The following is a 14,789-nucleotide window of genomic DNA, read 5'->3' as shown; positions in this document are numbered from 1 at the left end:
TTGAAATATCTAAACACCCACTTCATGGATTGGGACAACATTTGGTGTAGACGTTCCTGGTACCCAGATGATATATCATAATGTGCTGCCTTTTCTTCTAGTGCCACCCTAGGGTTGAGATAAGCTTTCAATAAAATGTCTTCATAACTATCAGATGAATTGTCATGAAATTTAATACAGATATTCGTGGTTGCAATGGATGAATTTTATTAATTTTTGTGGTCCTCTGTAGAAGCCGACCAATATATTAGATGGCTGATATTATCATATATTATTATATTATTCCCGGTGAAGTGTACGTTTTACGTGCACTGGTGTCATTCTAGCCAAAAATGTTTATTGGTATTACTGTTGCCGTTTTCCCTAATATTGGCATCGGCCCCAAAAATCATGTATGGATCTGGCTCTAATCCTCTGACATCATCCAGCCCCTTTATCAGCCCAAAATGTAAATTTATCTCACACTATAGCTGTACTGTGTTTTGTGTTCAGTGCTTATTAGCAAATGTTAGCATGCAAACACCTTAAATTTAGACGGGGAACATGGTTGATATTGTACCTGCTTAACATCTGCATGTTAGCATGCAGATGTTAGCAGACCTCACAGATCTGCCGGTGTGACTGTATAGGCATAACTTCAAAAACATCATGTTTATCCCCTGTTTCTCTTTTAATGTTCATGGCTGCCGGCAGCTTCAGTGGGCTTACCACTGCCATGGTTTTTTAATCCAAATCTCCAAATAGCCATGTCCAACCATGTCTGTAATGTAGGGTAAATCTTTAGGAATTCAAGTGTATTCAAAACTTTATTTTTCTGTGTCATAGTAGTGACTTCCTTCCAGTCCCACTGAGGGAATTCCTACATAATCAAGTACCACAGATTGAGTAATAATAAATCAGCACCTGCAGTAAGCACCTTTAGTTCACTCCAACTCGGTTGTGCTTACCTGCAATCATTTAAGTTTGTGAGACTGATTTTGCATCCTCACAGAAAATCTTTTATCTGTGTCTGTTTCCCGTGTTGCTGCAGGTGCAGACTCCCACAGTGATGTGAGTTCAGTGAGCGGCGGCGTGCCTTGGGACAGCAGAGAGACGTCCCTAGCTGCCTCCACAGCCGCCTCGCTGGCCTCTTCCCTGCCTCTGAGGGACGTAATGGATGCAAACGAAGACATTAAGCCCAGAGACCAGAGCGACAGAGGCTCGAACGAGTCTATGGGCAGCGGCTCGTCCTTTGAAGAGCTTGACATGGATCAGGAGGAGGGAGAAGAGAGGGGAGAAGAGAGGGAAGATGGAGAGGAGGATGAGGAGGTCCCTCAGGGTGAAGACGGAGCTGCAGAAGCAGTTGAACTGGTGGCTGAGAAGAAGGAGCCCTTGGGGGATGGAGAGGAGTAGGGAGGATGCTGAAGAGATAAGGGATGAGGCCATGTAACACTGGCATGCTAGAGAGTTTCTCAGTCGTTGCTCTTGTTGGTTATCTGTCATTTAATCTTGTTGGTGGATCTAAAGCTGCTCATGCCATGACCAACATGCCGCATTTCTGCGCCTTCTAATTCCTCTTTCCTAAGCCTGTACTTTTTGTTATACTGTAATCTCATTTTTTAAACATAATTCCTGATCTTATATTTAAACTTTGTCAGGATAGAACAACAGACGACCCCCCATAGAGTCTTCTTGAGTAAACCTAATTTTCTCTGCAGCAAATGAGAGGCAAGATTTGTTCAACTCTTTATTTCATTTCAAACTGTAGTCGTATGTGATTCACCACCATTCCTCTGTGCAGACTAGAAAGTGACACTTCGGTTGAAGAAAAGTGACTGACGCCCGTTACCCTGGATGATGATACAGCATCTTTTTGCCCATGTGTGACAGTTGATATTGTACCTAACTTTCAAGATCATGTCCTGAGGGATTTTTGTCATGTGTTTGTGTGCAGTACCTGACTGTGGTGTGTTGATGGGGTGAAAATGTGCAGGACCTAATGTTGACGGACCTATTTCATAGTGTTGTTAATTCTTTTTGGGAGAATATCTATCACACAGGGGAAATCCTGAAATCTGAGGCAGAGGGAAAACAAACTGTCATCAACACCAGAAGTAAAATCACATCTCCAAAGCCTCGGAGTCACCAGGACGAGGATTTGCAATGCAATTCAAAGATGTAAACTTTTCCCCTTGGATACTGTACAGAACATTTCATTGTTCCTATGCGCTCTGATAATTGCTTTAGTTTTTTAACGTAATGTTCACTTCTCCAGTTCTGTTTGTAGCCAAAACTCACTCACTTCCAGAGACTAGTTGTGATATGTTTGTAGGTTGAAGTTGTTGGTGCTGTGAGAGATAATGTACAGCACATTGCCATGGTTGTGTCTTCTGTCTGTAATAAAATTTTCAAATGAAAAGCTCAGTTGACGGGAATCCGTTGTGCATAAATTTTGTTGCTCAAACACTTATATAACCCTTATTCTGTACAGAAGAATTACATTTATTTGAAGTTTTATCACACAAAGCACATCATTACTGCTCTACTCTGAGGACATCCATTTTTATTTGTCTGTTTCTCAACAGAGACGGAGAGATGTAACAAACTGAGAGGCGGCAGTGGGACACATTGTTGTTTAGAAGTTATTGATGAGGCAGTAAGCGCTTAATAACTTATTAAGCTCCCTTTTAAACACTAATGGCTTCCGCGGTTTCACATTGTAATGACTGTCTGTGCTGTGGAATTCAAAAGCCGAATAAAAGAAAAAACTTCAAGAAAGAGCCAATAACGACATAATGTATTTTCTAGTGCCAGTTGAGCAAATTAAGCAGAGCTTTTATAAGATTTCTTGTGGGAGCAGCCTCCCCTGGCTCACCTTAAAACACTTCAAAATGTGCAAAAAGGAATACAAATTTGGGTACATTTTGGAAGCACAAATACTTAAAAATATGACTATGAAACAAAATGTTATTGTATCTGAATTCTGTTGCTTTGGCAGGCGCTTCATTGATCTGAGCAGCATTTGAATGAGAGGTTTGGCATTTGTGCCACAATTTATTTAATCAGCTGTGTGTACAGCAGAAGAGGAAGAATAGGCTCCAGCAGACTATCGATGTTTGATGGACACACGTGTTCTTCAGCCAGTGGTTCTTAATGAGCATCGTGACCTATATGTACAAATGTCCTCATTCATATCCAGCACCACAGCAGGCACAGTGAATTTACCTATTAATAGGCCATTAACAAGAGAGGGAGACAATGTCCAGTTCAGTTGAAATTGAAGGGATCCTCAGCACAAATGTATAAAAATGAATATCCACCATTATATTATTTCTGTATCTGATCATTTTAAACTCTCAAATATCAACATCAGTATCTTCCCTAAAATTTCTACATTGCTCTTACCATTGTTGACTCTGCCAAGGTGTAGGAAAACAGTCCATAATGATACAAGAGACACTGTAGATGGGAGACAAGTCAAAGGAAGAACCTGAATAAATAAGCAGAGAAGTATAACGATCGCAATTTCATACAAGGTTCAAATAATGGTTTGTTCGGTTACTACTCTCTCAGACTCGGTCGGGTTCGGACAGAAAAAGGCAGGAGCCACACTCTAGTTCCTATCAGCTGTTGATGGGACACTTGTTATTGTAACACCGTACCAATAATAACACGTCACCTTGAAAAGGTTATGTGAATATCAATATGTCATTTTGCATGTGGAGAATTTTATTTTTTGAGCGGGTGGGGGGGTTTAGTACCCTCTGATTTCACTCCATGCTACGGCCCTGGTGCAGAGACTTGGAGACTCTAATCCAAGGAGCATTTAAACTGTTTGTACACCTAATTAAGACACTTTACGTTGGTTTAACCTTTAATTTGTACCCCATCTTTACTCTGTTCTTGCATGTATAGATATGAGGCATCACATCCACAAACAAACATATCATCCCGGTTCTCAAACCACGGGAGTAAAAGTATTAAAACATCTCACCTAACAGTCGGTGGGCAACATTTTGTTTTTGTGATGATGAGCCTGGTAGCTGCGCTGCCTGCAGAGGTGTGATTAGTCTGCAGGGACAGATGCCCTCACCACATGTCTGTTGCACTTCCACTTTTAATCCTGGCACCCCAATCTTTATCCAAAGGCAAAAATGAGGATCATTCTGGAAGAGACTGCCATGACACACACTGGGTCCACAACTGATTTAATTAATTGTGAAACCCACAGGGGGTGTCATGCAGCTTTGGGGGCACTGCGATTATTGCCTTCCCATGATGTTAATTATTAATCTCATTACATTGCACGTGGAGAGAGAGCGACGACGGGGGGGGGGGGGGTCTCGACAAACAAATTTAGACGCTGACCATTGCGTGTCTGAAGCTGCTTTTGACAGGAGGAGAGAGGAGAGGGTCGCAGCTCAGCCTCTCACAGCGCATGTCTCCCTGCGCGCCTCACTGTGCCATCTGGGACTGACCTCACACTCTCTCGTGTCACAACTTGTTTGCGGATCCCAAATAAAACATTTCCAACGCTGACGACAAGTAGTCTCCAAAGAATCGTTATTTTGATGTATCAGACCCCCCACCTCTCCTGACCGCTTGAACAAATAGGGGGCGACTCTTAGACCTTCTCCTCATTGACACCCAGCAGCTTACAACACAGAGCAAAGCGGCTGACAGAAACCTTTTCCATCAGGCTCTAAATCACATTGTGTTCATTTGTCCGTGTTGGCGATGAGACAGATCATCTCCCGGACTATTCGTGCGTGGAGCAACTGCGCCTTTGTACCAAGTGTCCAAACCTTCTGAGAGTTGAAGCTCTCTCAGGTTGGTGCAGCAGCAGCAGCAGCAGCAGTAGGAGGATCATTTTCGAAAATATTGTTGCACACTTCACTCGAGTAACAGGTAGAATTTCAACTTTTATTTTGTTGAGCGCTAGAGCAGATAATCTGACATCCTATCAGGCTCATAAACGTCACATTTGGTTCAAGATTGCTCTTTAAATTGATATTTCCTCACAGATAGTGAAACGCCTTTTTTTTTCTTCTTTCCTCCAGCACAATGAAGTGGGCGTCAGTTGCACTTGTTTTAAGGGTGTTGAGGAAAATGTGAGTTTTGAGCCGCTGGCAGCAGGATCAGACCTCCAGGAACCCGGCGGCTGGTGTTTTCTCGTCAGCACCACGGACAGCTCCTGCACGCGTCGCAAACTTCAAGCAGCGACGCTCTCCTCCTTCACTCCTTCACTCCTCCACCCTGCTCAGCTGTAGTGCGCCGGGTTTTAGGCTGTTAAAATAAAAATAAAAAAACAACTGCTGCACAAGGATATACGCTGGGTTTACACGATCTATTCAAGGCAGCGCTGGAAACTGAGAGACCCTGCACAGGTAAGAGATGTTTTGTAGGATGCATGTGCGTTTTGGTGTGTTTTGGTTAACTTCTACCAGCTGGTGATCTGAGTCATTTTATTCAGGTTGGGTCATCTTTTTTTATTATTATGTTGACAAGATCTTCATAATTTTACATCTTCAAAGTGTTGTCATGTTCCTACAACCTCCAAACGAAGAGAGATGACAGAACGAGTTCGTGCGTAATTTGGCATTTTTTTTGGCACCACCGTTATTGTTTGTGTTGCCAGTGGTGATTGTTTACCCTATCATGAGCAGATTTTCACCCCTTTTTTGTTGACCACCACGTCTGTGGCTGTTTACTTGCTACACAACCCTCCACATGTGCGAGGCTGCTGACAAACTACTAAACAGATGCTGCAGTAACAACCGCCATGTCTCCAATCTCCTCTTCGTGAGATAAAAAGTGGGAAATATCGGAGAGGAAGTCGATTTAAAAGTCAAAAACTTGAGAGCGTGTGTGCCACAGACAAGAAGATGAACATATTTTCGTTTGGTTTCTATTTTCGGAGTCATTTCTTGATAGTTTGATTCTCAGATGATGCTCATAATTTCATTTTTCCCCTCTCGAAATAAAAAAACAATCTAAATTGATATACCCACTATCCACCAGTGCAGATTAACATCTCACTGTTGTAAATTAGCATGAGAGCAGTGAGATGTCCGTGTAATCCTTCGGTTATCATATCATCTAGAGTTTAGGATACATTTTTAAACACACGAGGAATATTAATGTATATACCCCGAGGCGCAAATATTTAAAGGCTGCGTCGCCAATGCTGGACAAAGTCATTAAGGGAAGCAAGATGTCCTGTGGATGCCTCCTCCAGTCCCAGGGGCATCTGTGCTGCATGTTCAGCAGATAAAACACAATAAAAATCCCCCACCCCCCCACCCCCATGATGCAGTGTAATCAGTTCATTCAACGCACAGGTTCACACAGAAACAAAAAGCAAAGTGTTTAAAGGAGCATTAGTAGTAATCAGATGCATGTTTCACAGCAGAATGAAGCTTATTAATAAATCTCCCTCCTGTAAGACTGAGAAAGTGAAATGATGTGCGAGCTGAGCGCTCACAGCTGAAGATGTTGATTACAGTAAATTATTCAGGTCATGGCTGACTGAAGAGGACCATGCTCCACTGCCATCATCTGAATCCAGGAGCAAAAAGTAACAGGAGGAGGCAGGGCTGTCTGACCTGCGCTCTCTTTCACAGCTCAGACCTGGATGCAGTCTGCCTCACCTGTTACTTTTTTAACTCGACGTGAAGAGGGACTCGCTGCCTGTGCAGCATAAATGAACCGTGTTAATTACATCGGGTGCTGGACGACCAGAGCTGGGTGGAGTTTTGGAACAAACAATGCAAAAAAATGACTCATTATCTGCAAAGAGAAGCCAAAGCAGGGAAGGCTTTTTCTCAGACTTGTATTAGCTCAAGTTGAACGCCTGATCTTTCTGGAACAGGCAAGTCTGTTATAACAGCAAGATCACTTTAATTACCCTTTAAAGTGGCTGCATGTGTGTCGGTGATTCGGTTCCTGTAGGATGAATTGCAAAGGTTGTATCAAAAAGGACAGCTTAATAGCTCACTTTTCCTTATGGTCATGCCCTCACATGTGCACACACACACAGATGTGCAGGTGAGGTTGGCCGTCTGTCAGTCTCATCCACATAAAGCCTGGTCTAAAGCACACACCTGACACCCATATCATCTGTTAAATACATTTTTTACTGCTCCTCTGCACTAATGGTAATGCAGGTGTGTATGTACTGATTTGTATCTTGTTAGCTGATAGTACATCTGCACTAGTGTTAATAAGACACAGTTATATACCTCATGTGTAAAAGTGACAATCAAAGATGATAAATGACAGGAAACAGAGTCCTGACCCTAGTTTTGGATGCACAGGATGAATGGAATTGATTTAATGATGCACTGAAGGTATTATTTCCTAAAAATGTAATGTCATACATCTTCAGTGAGTCTGCGAAGCCACTGACAATGCAGCACTGATAAAATCATGTTTAAATCAGACATCAAACTTAGAAAAAGCACTGTACCTTCAGTGGATTTCTACTCAAGTAGAAAGATTTAAGCATGGACTTACTCAAGTGAAAGCATAGAGAAGCTTCCAATTAATTAATGATGTGCGCATGAGTCTCCGATTAAAATTAACTGCTGCGCTGACTGCAAATGACTCATTCCTATTTTACATTTGTTAAGTATGTGTGAGAGGTTCTTAGGTGAGTTCTGGGTCATCAGCTGCATCAATAATTCCAATCAGGAGTAATAATGAACTGTTGTTGATTTCTTCTGCTTGCATCTTATATGGACTCGTGGTTTCCACCTCAGGAATTTGCCTTTATTTTAGGACATTCTGGGCACAAAGACATGCAGTACGTCAGTCTGGATTGACAGGCAGTTGCTGAAATTTGCTCATGCAGCTAATGTGCTGTTGAAAGAAACTGTCTCGAACCATCAAAAGTGTTGGAAGCTGATCTGCTGTCAATGACAGCAAGAAACCCAACGATGATGCACGAAAGCAGTTGTTCCGAACCTGCCTTAATATAAAGAAACATCCTTGAAGTCACTTGTCAGAGGTTGTCTATAAGTAATGAGCAGCTCAGTTGTTTCAACTTAATAATCTCTAGACAAGGCAAGTTTATTTATATAACACCATCCAGACACAAGGCAAAGTGTTTCCCAGAGACTTAGAAATGTATCAAAAGCGAGACATTAAGAGAATGGAGGAGCCCAGGAAGGTAAAACTACACTATTTTACAGGAGAGAAGCCAAGATTATAGAAAAGTCTGAAAAATAAACATAATGTTGTCTATCAAAGTTTTTTTTATTTCCCTGCCTTGGGAATCATCTTGTAACCCACTGGTGGGGTTTTTAGCACTGCATGTCCCAAATTTGAGGTACTGTTTGTAATCTGTTGGATCAGACTGTTATTGACTTGTCTGAAAAAACGCTTTAGTTTGACATTTTGCGAAATATGCTTCTTTGCTTCTTTTTGGAGAGTGACGAGAGAAGATTGATATTGCTCCAATGTCTGATACATGTGAAGCTCAGCTTAGCTCAGTATAAGGACTGGGAGCAGAGGACTCTGCTCAAAGGTAACAAATGCGACCACCAGCACTTCTAAAGCTCAATGATTAACATTCATATCTTTAGCAGTAACCCTGCGTATCCTCATTGTTAGAAACCAATAATTTTTTACCTGAAACGCTGACTGTTCAGTGGGCTGGGCTTGTTTTCTTATCTCTTCAAGTCAGGATTTTGAGTGTTAAAGCTTATGAACAATTCAGTCATACTGTGTATTCATTATTTTAGGAAAATACATTCATCAAGCCCATATTGCATGTGGAATGATGGCACTTGGGCTGTCGGCTCCTGTTTGCCAGATCTGAGCCACAACCAGAACTGGCCCAAGCCTGTGCCAGATCCAGACCATCAGAAAATAATCAAGTGTGGTGCAGATTTGGGCCAGTTCTGGTTTATTCTGTGATGGGAGTGGACCGCCTAAGTGCCATCATTCTACGCGGTATGTGTGCTGGATGAATTTTAGTGTAAACTGACAATAAAGTTGTATCCTATCATATCAACCGGATCAACAAAAATGTTGAGGTAAGTCCCCAAATGTGTTTGCGTGTTATTGGATAGTTCAAATCAAAATCAGATACTTTAATAAAAAGAGGGGGCACCACAACAGCTTTCTGAAATAAAGATGTAAAATACCACTGTGTAACCTTGCATGGTGGTATTCCCCTAAAAATATCACAGCTCCGTCTGAACGCAATGAAACTGTCAGATTAAGAGAAATAGAAGCATCTATTAAAAAACAATCCTTACTGCTCCGGGATATTGTTTTTTTAGTCATATAAATGGTGCGATTTAAAAAACATAGAAAAACTAAATGTGAGCTCTCATCTCTTCACGTTTAAGATAATGTAACTTTAATTGCCTCACTTATATCAACTGTCAGTCCAGGAACAGCACTTGTAATGATTTCCAAAAAAGAGAATCATTTTGTTTCAGGCCACTGTCTTTGAACAGTGTGGTGGTGTGATGATGAATAATGCAAAGATACAATAAAAACCTCTGAAACAAAAGCACCATACATCCATCACCGTGTTCCGGCCAATAATAGGACTGGCAGTAATGATCTCTGAGAGACAAAGAGAGAGGATGAATGTTTGATGAGGATGGCAGAATGGGGCTCCTGGGAGGTGAAGGGACTGGTGAACACATGCAAGGAATTCCCTCTTTTTCAGGTGGAGAGAGGAGGAGGAGATGGGTGGGGGGTGGGGGGGGTGTTGGGGGGTGCGGCACAGTCAGTTTTGAAAGCTGGAGCGAGCTGTTTGTTAAATAGTGAAGCACACGTTGAATGAGGTGGATTGTATGATAATCAGGAACTCAATATGAGGTTGTTTTCCCACTGAACGTAAGCATGGCTGTGTGACAGTGATCCAATGAGCCTCCGAATTGATCCATGTCTTCTTAATTGCGGTAGCTGCTACTCAAAGAGCCTGTTCAAGGACCTCCTCACTCTTTAATTGCTAATTGTATAAATGACCTTATCAGAAAAGGTCAGCAGTTGTATTTTTGGGAGGAGATTTTATCGTTTTACTGACGTAGCTTCAGCGGATATCACTGATCCAGTCAATCGTCCTCGAAGCATTAACTGAACTGGATTCACGCACTGGACTGTTCAGAGATAATCCTTGTAGGATTTCCTGTAAACGTCTCGCCTGCATCACTATATTGTAAAGATCGGTTTAGATCATGCCGCTGATTAAATAGGCTGAAGCACTTCACTGTGCTAAGTAGCCATGTTTGCTGCTCTTTGAATGACTCATTATGAGTAATTGCACAGGGGCTAAGTGAGAAAAACTTCAAAATGATTATATAATGGATGAAGAAGCATCCAGTGTGGACACATATTGGATACAACCTCTATTTTGTCGGTAGAAGAGCCTTTTAAATACATATGTAAAATAAAGGTATTTCAATTTTGCACATATCCTACAGTGTGCCTTGCATTGTTTCTGAAGGAGAATTGCATTTTATATTTTGTATCGAGACCATGTTTCACCTATGCAATGAGCCCTTCACAAGAATGAATAAGCAGAGTAAACCTGACATTTCCACAGAGAACCTGTGTGTGATCACCGGAAAGACCCAGCAGCGCTTCCACTCCATTGTCTTCACCTCCCAGGGGCCGTTAGGGTTGTGAATGCACGATGACAAACATGGAGACCCTGAAATAACTGTGTCTAAAAGCTGGAATTAGTTATGTCTACACAGTGAAAATCAAGTCACAAAACACAGACTCTAGTTGTTCTATGTGCAAACTGTGCGGATGTGTAAAGAGAATCCAAGAGTTTATTTCTTACACATGATTAATTGATGAATTGATTGACAGGATATCGATCGTTTCAAGCTGAATTATGCTTCAGCAAAATTAAATGTATTCTCTCTGCCAGCCCGTGCAGAGATGGATGTTTTGGGTAACTGTAGGTCGCAGAGTAGCCTGCACAAAAACCTCTTAAATCTCAAAAACGCATTATACAGTCATGTGCACCGAGCACACTGAGTGACTGATTCAATTCCTCTTTGGAGGCTGGAACCGAAAAACTTCAAGGGACAGTTCACCCAAAAATGGGGGTGAGAAATTTTTTTTTTTTGGGTGAACTATCCTTTAAAATACTGCAGAAGTTGTGCATCTAAGAATGGGAGAAAAAAACACACCACCCCTCTTTACATGAAGATAGTTAATCAAGCAAAAACAAGCAAAAAATTGCGGCTCCCAGCCTCTCAAATGTGACGATTGGTCAATGTGAAAAATATCTTTAAAGCAGAAGACTTCAGCTTTAGTATGAACATATCTCTTAAAAGGATCTGCCAGGCACTCAGCTCGATGTCCATACATACTGAATGAGGATGCAAATCTTTAAATATGATTCACGAATAAAGAAAAAGGTTTCATAAAAAACATAACTCATACAAGAGTAGATGGTGCTATGCCGGGGACTATTTCTGGCCGGCTGTGGATTAATATATGCACATCTTGGTGCTTGAGTGAGCATTTGCAGCAACAGGACAGCGTTTGTAGAACCATCTTAAAATAGACAATGTGCATGTTCACGGTTATGATGGAGATGCTATGATCTGATTCAACGGTGTGGCTCACTGATTTTTAAAAAAATATATATTTTTGTGTTAAAATCTAGGTGGAGATTAACAATTTCAGACTTTATTATATACTTGTTTGCAGGATTAATTGTTGTGAATTGTTGTGACAGTAAGACACAAACAGAATATCACCATCCTTTAATACGTCTCAAGAGATTCATTAAGGTATGAGACAGTCAGGATCACACTCAGGTTCACGTGTCACAGGTGCTTCCAGGATGTGAAGTTTCATGCATAGTTTTTTGCTCAGTAATATGTGTGTGAGTGTGTAAGTGTGTGTGCACTCTCGAGTCTTCTTTCCCATTAGCAGACCTTTTCCAGTCGCCCCCCCACCCAGGACTATTCTCTTTGTCAGCTGGAAATGTGATTTTAGGGAAGCCTGACTCCCATTACCTTTGCTTCCACTTAGCCATCCTCCAAGTCATTTCCACAGGGGGATCTCCAACCTGCTCACCCAGGCTTAGGGCTGCATATACAGTAGATGACCTCCACTCTTCAACACTATTGCCTGGGGAGATATTACCATATTAATGCCACACTCGACTCCCGGGGCACGAGTGTCATAAAAAAGCAACCTGGATAGCATCTCTCTAAAACCCCACCCACATCCCTCTGCTGCCCACACTCCTCCTTTTCTTATATTTTTTTCGGCACCTCACACATCTGCTATCTCTTCTTGTATTTTTTTTTCACGGCCCCCATCGACTCCTCTCATTCCTTCACACAGTCTGGTTTGAAGTGTGTAAGAGGCTGGCAGGCTTTACGCTCTTGAATTAAAAAGGCCATCTGGTGAAGAGGGAAACAGAGATGGCTGCATAGGAGGAGAGAGGAAAAATGAGAGGCATAGTTTTTACTTTGAAGTTAACGTGTCGACAGAATCCTGGGTGGGATAATACATCTAAAGTGTAAATATTACTCTTAGCATCTGTCATTTACGCATAGACAGTATTTTGGGATTGCCTCACACTGAGTTATCTAGTGTATGAGCTAGAAACTGAGTAAGACCCACTGCCATCTTGTGTACATATTTATTAAAGGAATAGTTTGGGAGGTACTCTTCACTTTCTGGGAAGGATCAATACCAATCTCAGGTCTATACGGCTAATATGCTAGCCCTGGCAGCCGATTAGCTTAGCGTAAAAAAAGACTGGAAACAGAACAAAATATGCCTACTAGTGCATCTAAAGCATGCAAATTAAAAAGGCTCTATGAAATAATTTGTAGCATTTTATTGGACATACGTGAGCAGATTGCAACGTGACGTGAAAATGAGACCTTCCCCCTCTCAAGTTTAATGCTGCTGGACTGTGGATGTCTTTGTGACAGCGACGGTCCAAAGGATGTGACTTAATGCACGTTCTCGAGTGCCTCGTCTCAGTGCCTCTCCCCACTCTGCTAACAGAGAGCAACAGAGGTACGTAAGTTTAGAAATGGAGTCCGTTAACACAAACAAATGACCGACTTCCAGGACAATACAGAAGTTCCACAGAGCCTCTTTAACACGTTTTATTCAGCTTGTTTAATCCTTACAATAACCAAAGTAATAAAAACGATGCATTTCTGTTTTACTGAGCTGTGTTGGACTGTTTCTTAAACAGGAGCAGGACTCCAGAAAATGAAACTCACTGTAAAAAAATCTTTTCCCCTTCCTTTTCTTAAATATTAAACAGACAAGATAATGTTAATAATGAGGGCGTTTTAGAGTTTCTGGTAAGCAAACTTATTAACCATCTGCTTTTAGTAGCTTTATATTTCACACTATTGCATATAACTTTCACACAAGTTATATGCAAAATCAATCGTCTTGAAAAACCCTTAGAAAAAGTGTATTTTCCTAAAAATAAGCATTCTTGTAACATGTAGAGGAGAGATGGAGATTACTGCTTGTGGCTTTTATACAGTAGGTGATATGTGGGACGATGCCATCTCCCTTTATAGGAAAATGACCAAAATCTATCCCCCTTGTTAACCTGCCACAACCCTGTCCACTCCATAGCAGCAGAGAGTGGGTTTAGTTGAATATGTTAGTCTTGTTGACCCTACTTATTGATCTTTTGTCTAAGTGAGCTTTGTACAAGTCAGAATCTATATCCCCAACCATGGCTCTGAACCTAAAACAACCAAAAGAGTCAGTTCACTTTTCACAGGCGAGAGAAATGAACTGGGTTCATTAAAAATTAACAAATCGACTGCTGCTTTTATCCAAAGGAATGGTTTCATAATGGGTTGTATACTGGAGTTTAGTGAACGAAGACAGAGAGAGAGAAAGAGTCCACTGGTGAGAGGGAGGCCTCCTTTGGGAATCCAAGACATGGGAGGAGACTGACAATGTGTCAGCCAGAAATCCTTTTGTCACCGTTCTCTCTTGAGGCTGTGTGCTTAAGTGCTTCAACACTGTTATTGCTGCCATTTTTTTCACTGCATAATTCTATTCCAAATAATCACATTTGGTCAGCTTACAGCCTTCTTTCTTTGTTTCTTTCCCCATTTGGGCATTTATGACTTGTGTGGCAATGTTTCACACGCTGCAGAGCTGCATTACAGCCAGAATACACTCCCTGAACATTATAACGTTCTTGTAGAACACAATTGTGCTCCTTCGCTTGTCTGCCTTTGTATGCCAGGGAAGTAGTTGTGACTTAGCCCATATGTGCCGGCTGTTGCAATGGACTCTCACTTGTTGACAAGCCGCTGAGGGAGAAAATGGAAAGTCTGACATCCACGCACTTATTTTGTGTGGAAGAAAAAAAGCCCTTTTAAGTTGGTTCATCAAATGTAATGCAACATGTCACATCTTATTTCTTATTAAAAGACTGCAGTGTTTGCACCAGAAGCATCTCTAAAGCGGTGATTCTTTATCAAGTCACTTCTGGACAAGTAACAATAATGATGGATCATAGATAAGATATTGGAAGCAATATCTAAACTCATTAGTAGTTTGAAACAGAGGCTTTAGTCATTGTTCTTTTTGGGATGTGTTTAAAAGGAAGAACATGAAAAGCTCTGACTGGAGTCAGATCAGTTCGGTCAGTTCACAGAACAGGCTTCCCAGTTCTCCCACAGGACCAGTCTGACACCATGCATGGTCAGACTGGTCCACTTGTCCCGGTCTGTCTTCCACTACCTCTTCACCCTCTCCATCTACTGGCAAGTTTCCATGGAAACAACAGGGCGAGAGAGACTATAGAGAGAGAAAGACAGGAT

At 41.6% G+C, this 14,789-nt stretch overlaps 1 protein-coding gene across 1 annotated transcript in view; it reads left to right on the top strand.

Moving 5' to 3' along the window:
• The window catches only part of tex264a (testis expressed 264, ER-phagy receptor a), a 75,627-nt gene extending 73,224 nt beyond the window's left edge, over positions 1-2,403 (top strand). Inside the window, exon 4 of the mRNA XM_073468607.1 lies at positions 1,031-2,403. Coding sequence (XP_073324708.1) covers positions 1,031-1,392 — 362 coding nt within the window. The 3' untranslated portion in view covers positions 1,393-2,403. The remainder of the gene's footprint in view (positions 1-1,030) is intronic.
• Positions 2,404-14,789: the final 12,386 nt, after the last annotated feature.

The sequence above is a fragment of the Pagrus major genome, chromosome 6, assembly GCF_040436345.1.
Source record: "Pagrus major chromosome 6, Pma_NU_1.0".
Lineage (NCBI taxonomy): Eukaryota > Metazoa > Chordata > Actinopteri > Spariformes > Sparidae > Pagrus > Pagrus major.
Note: the sequence above shows the minus strand (reverse complement) of the source record. Positions and strands in the feature narration are given on the sequence as shown.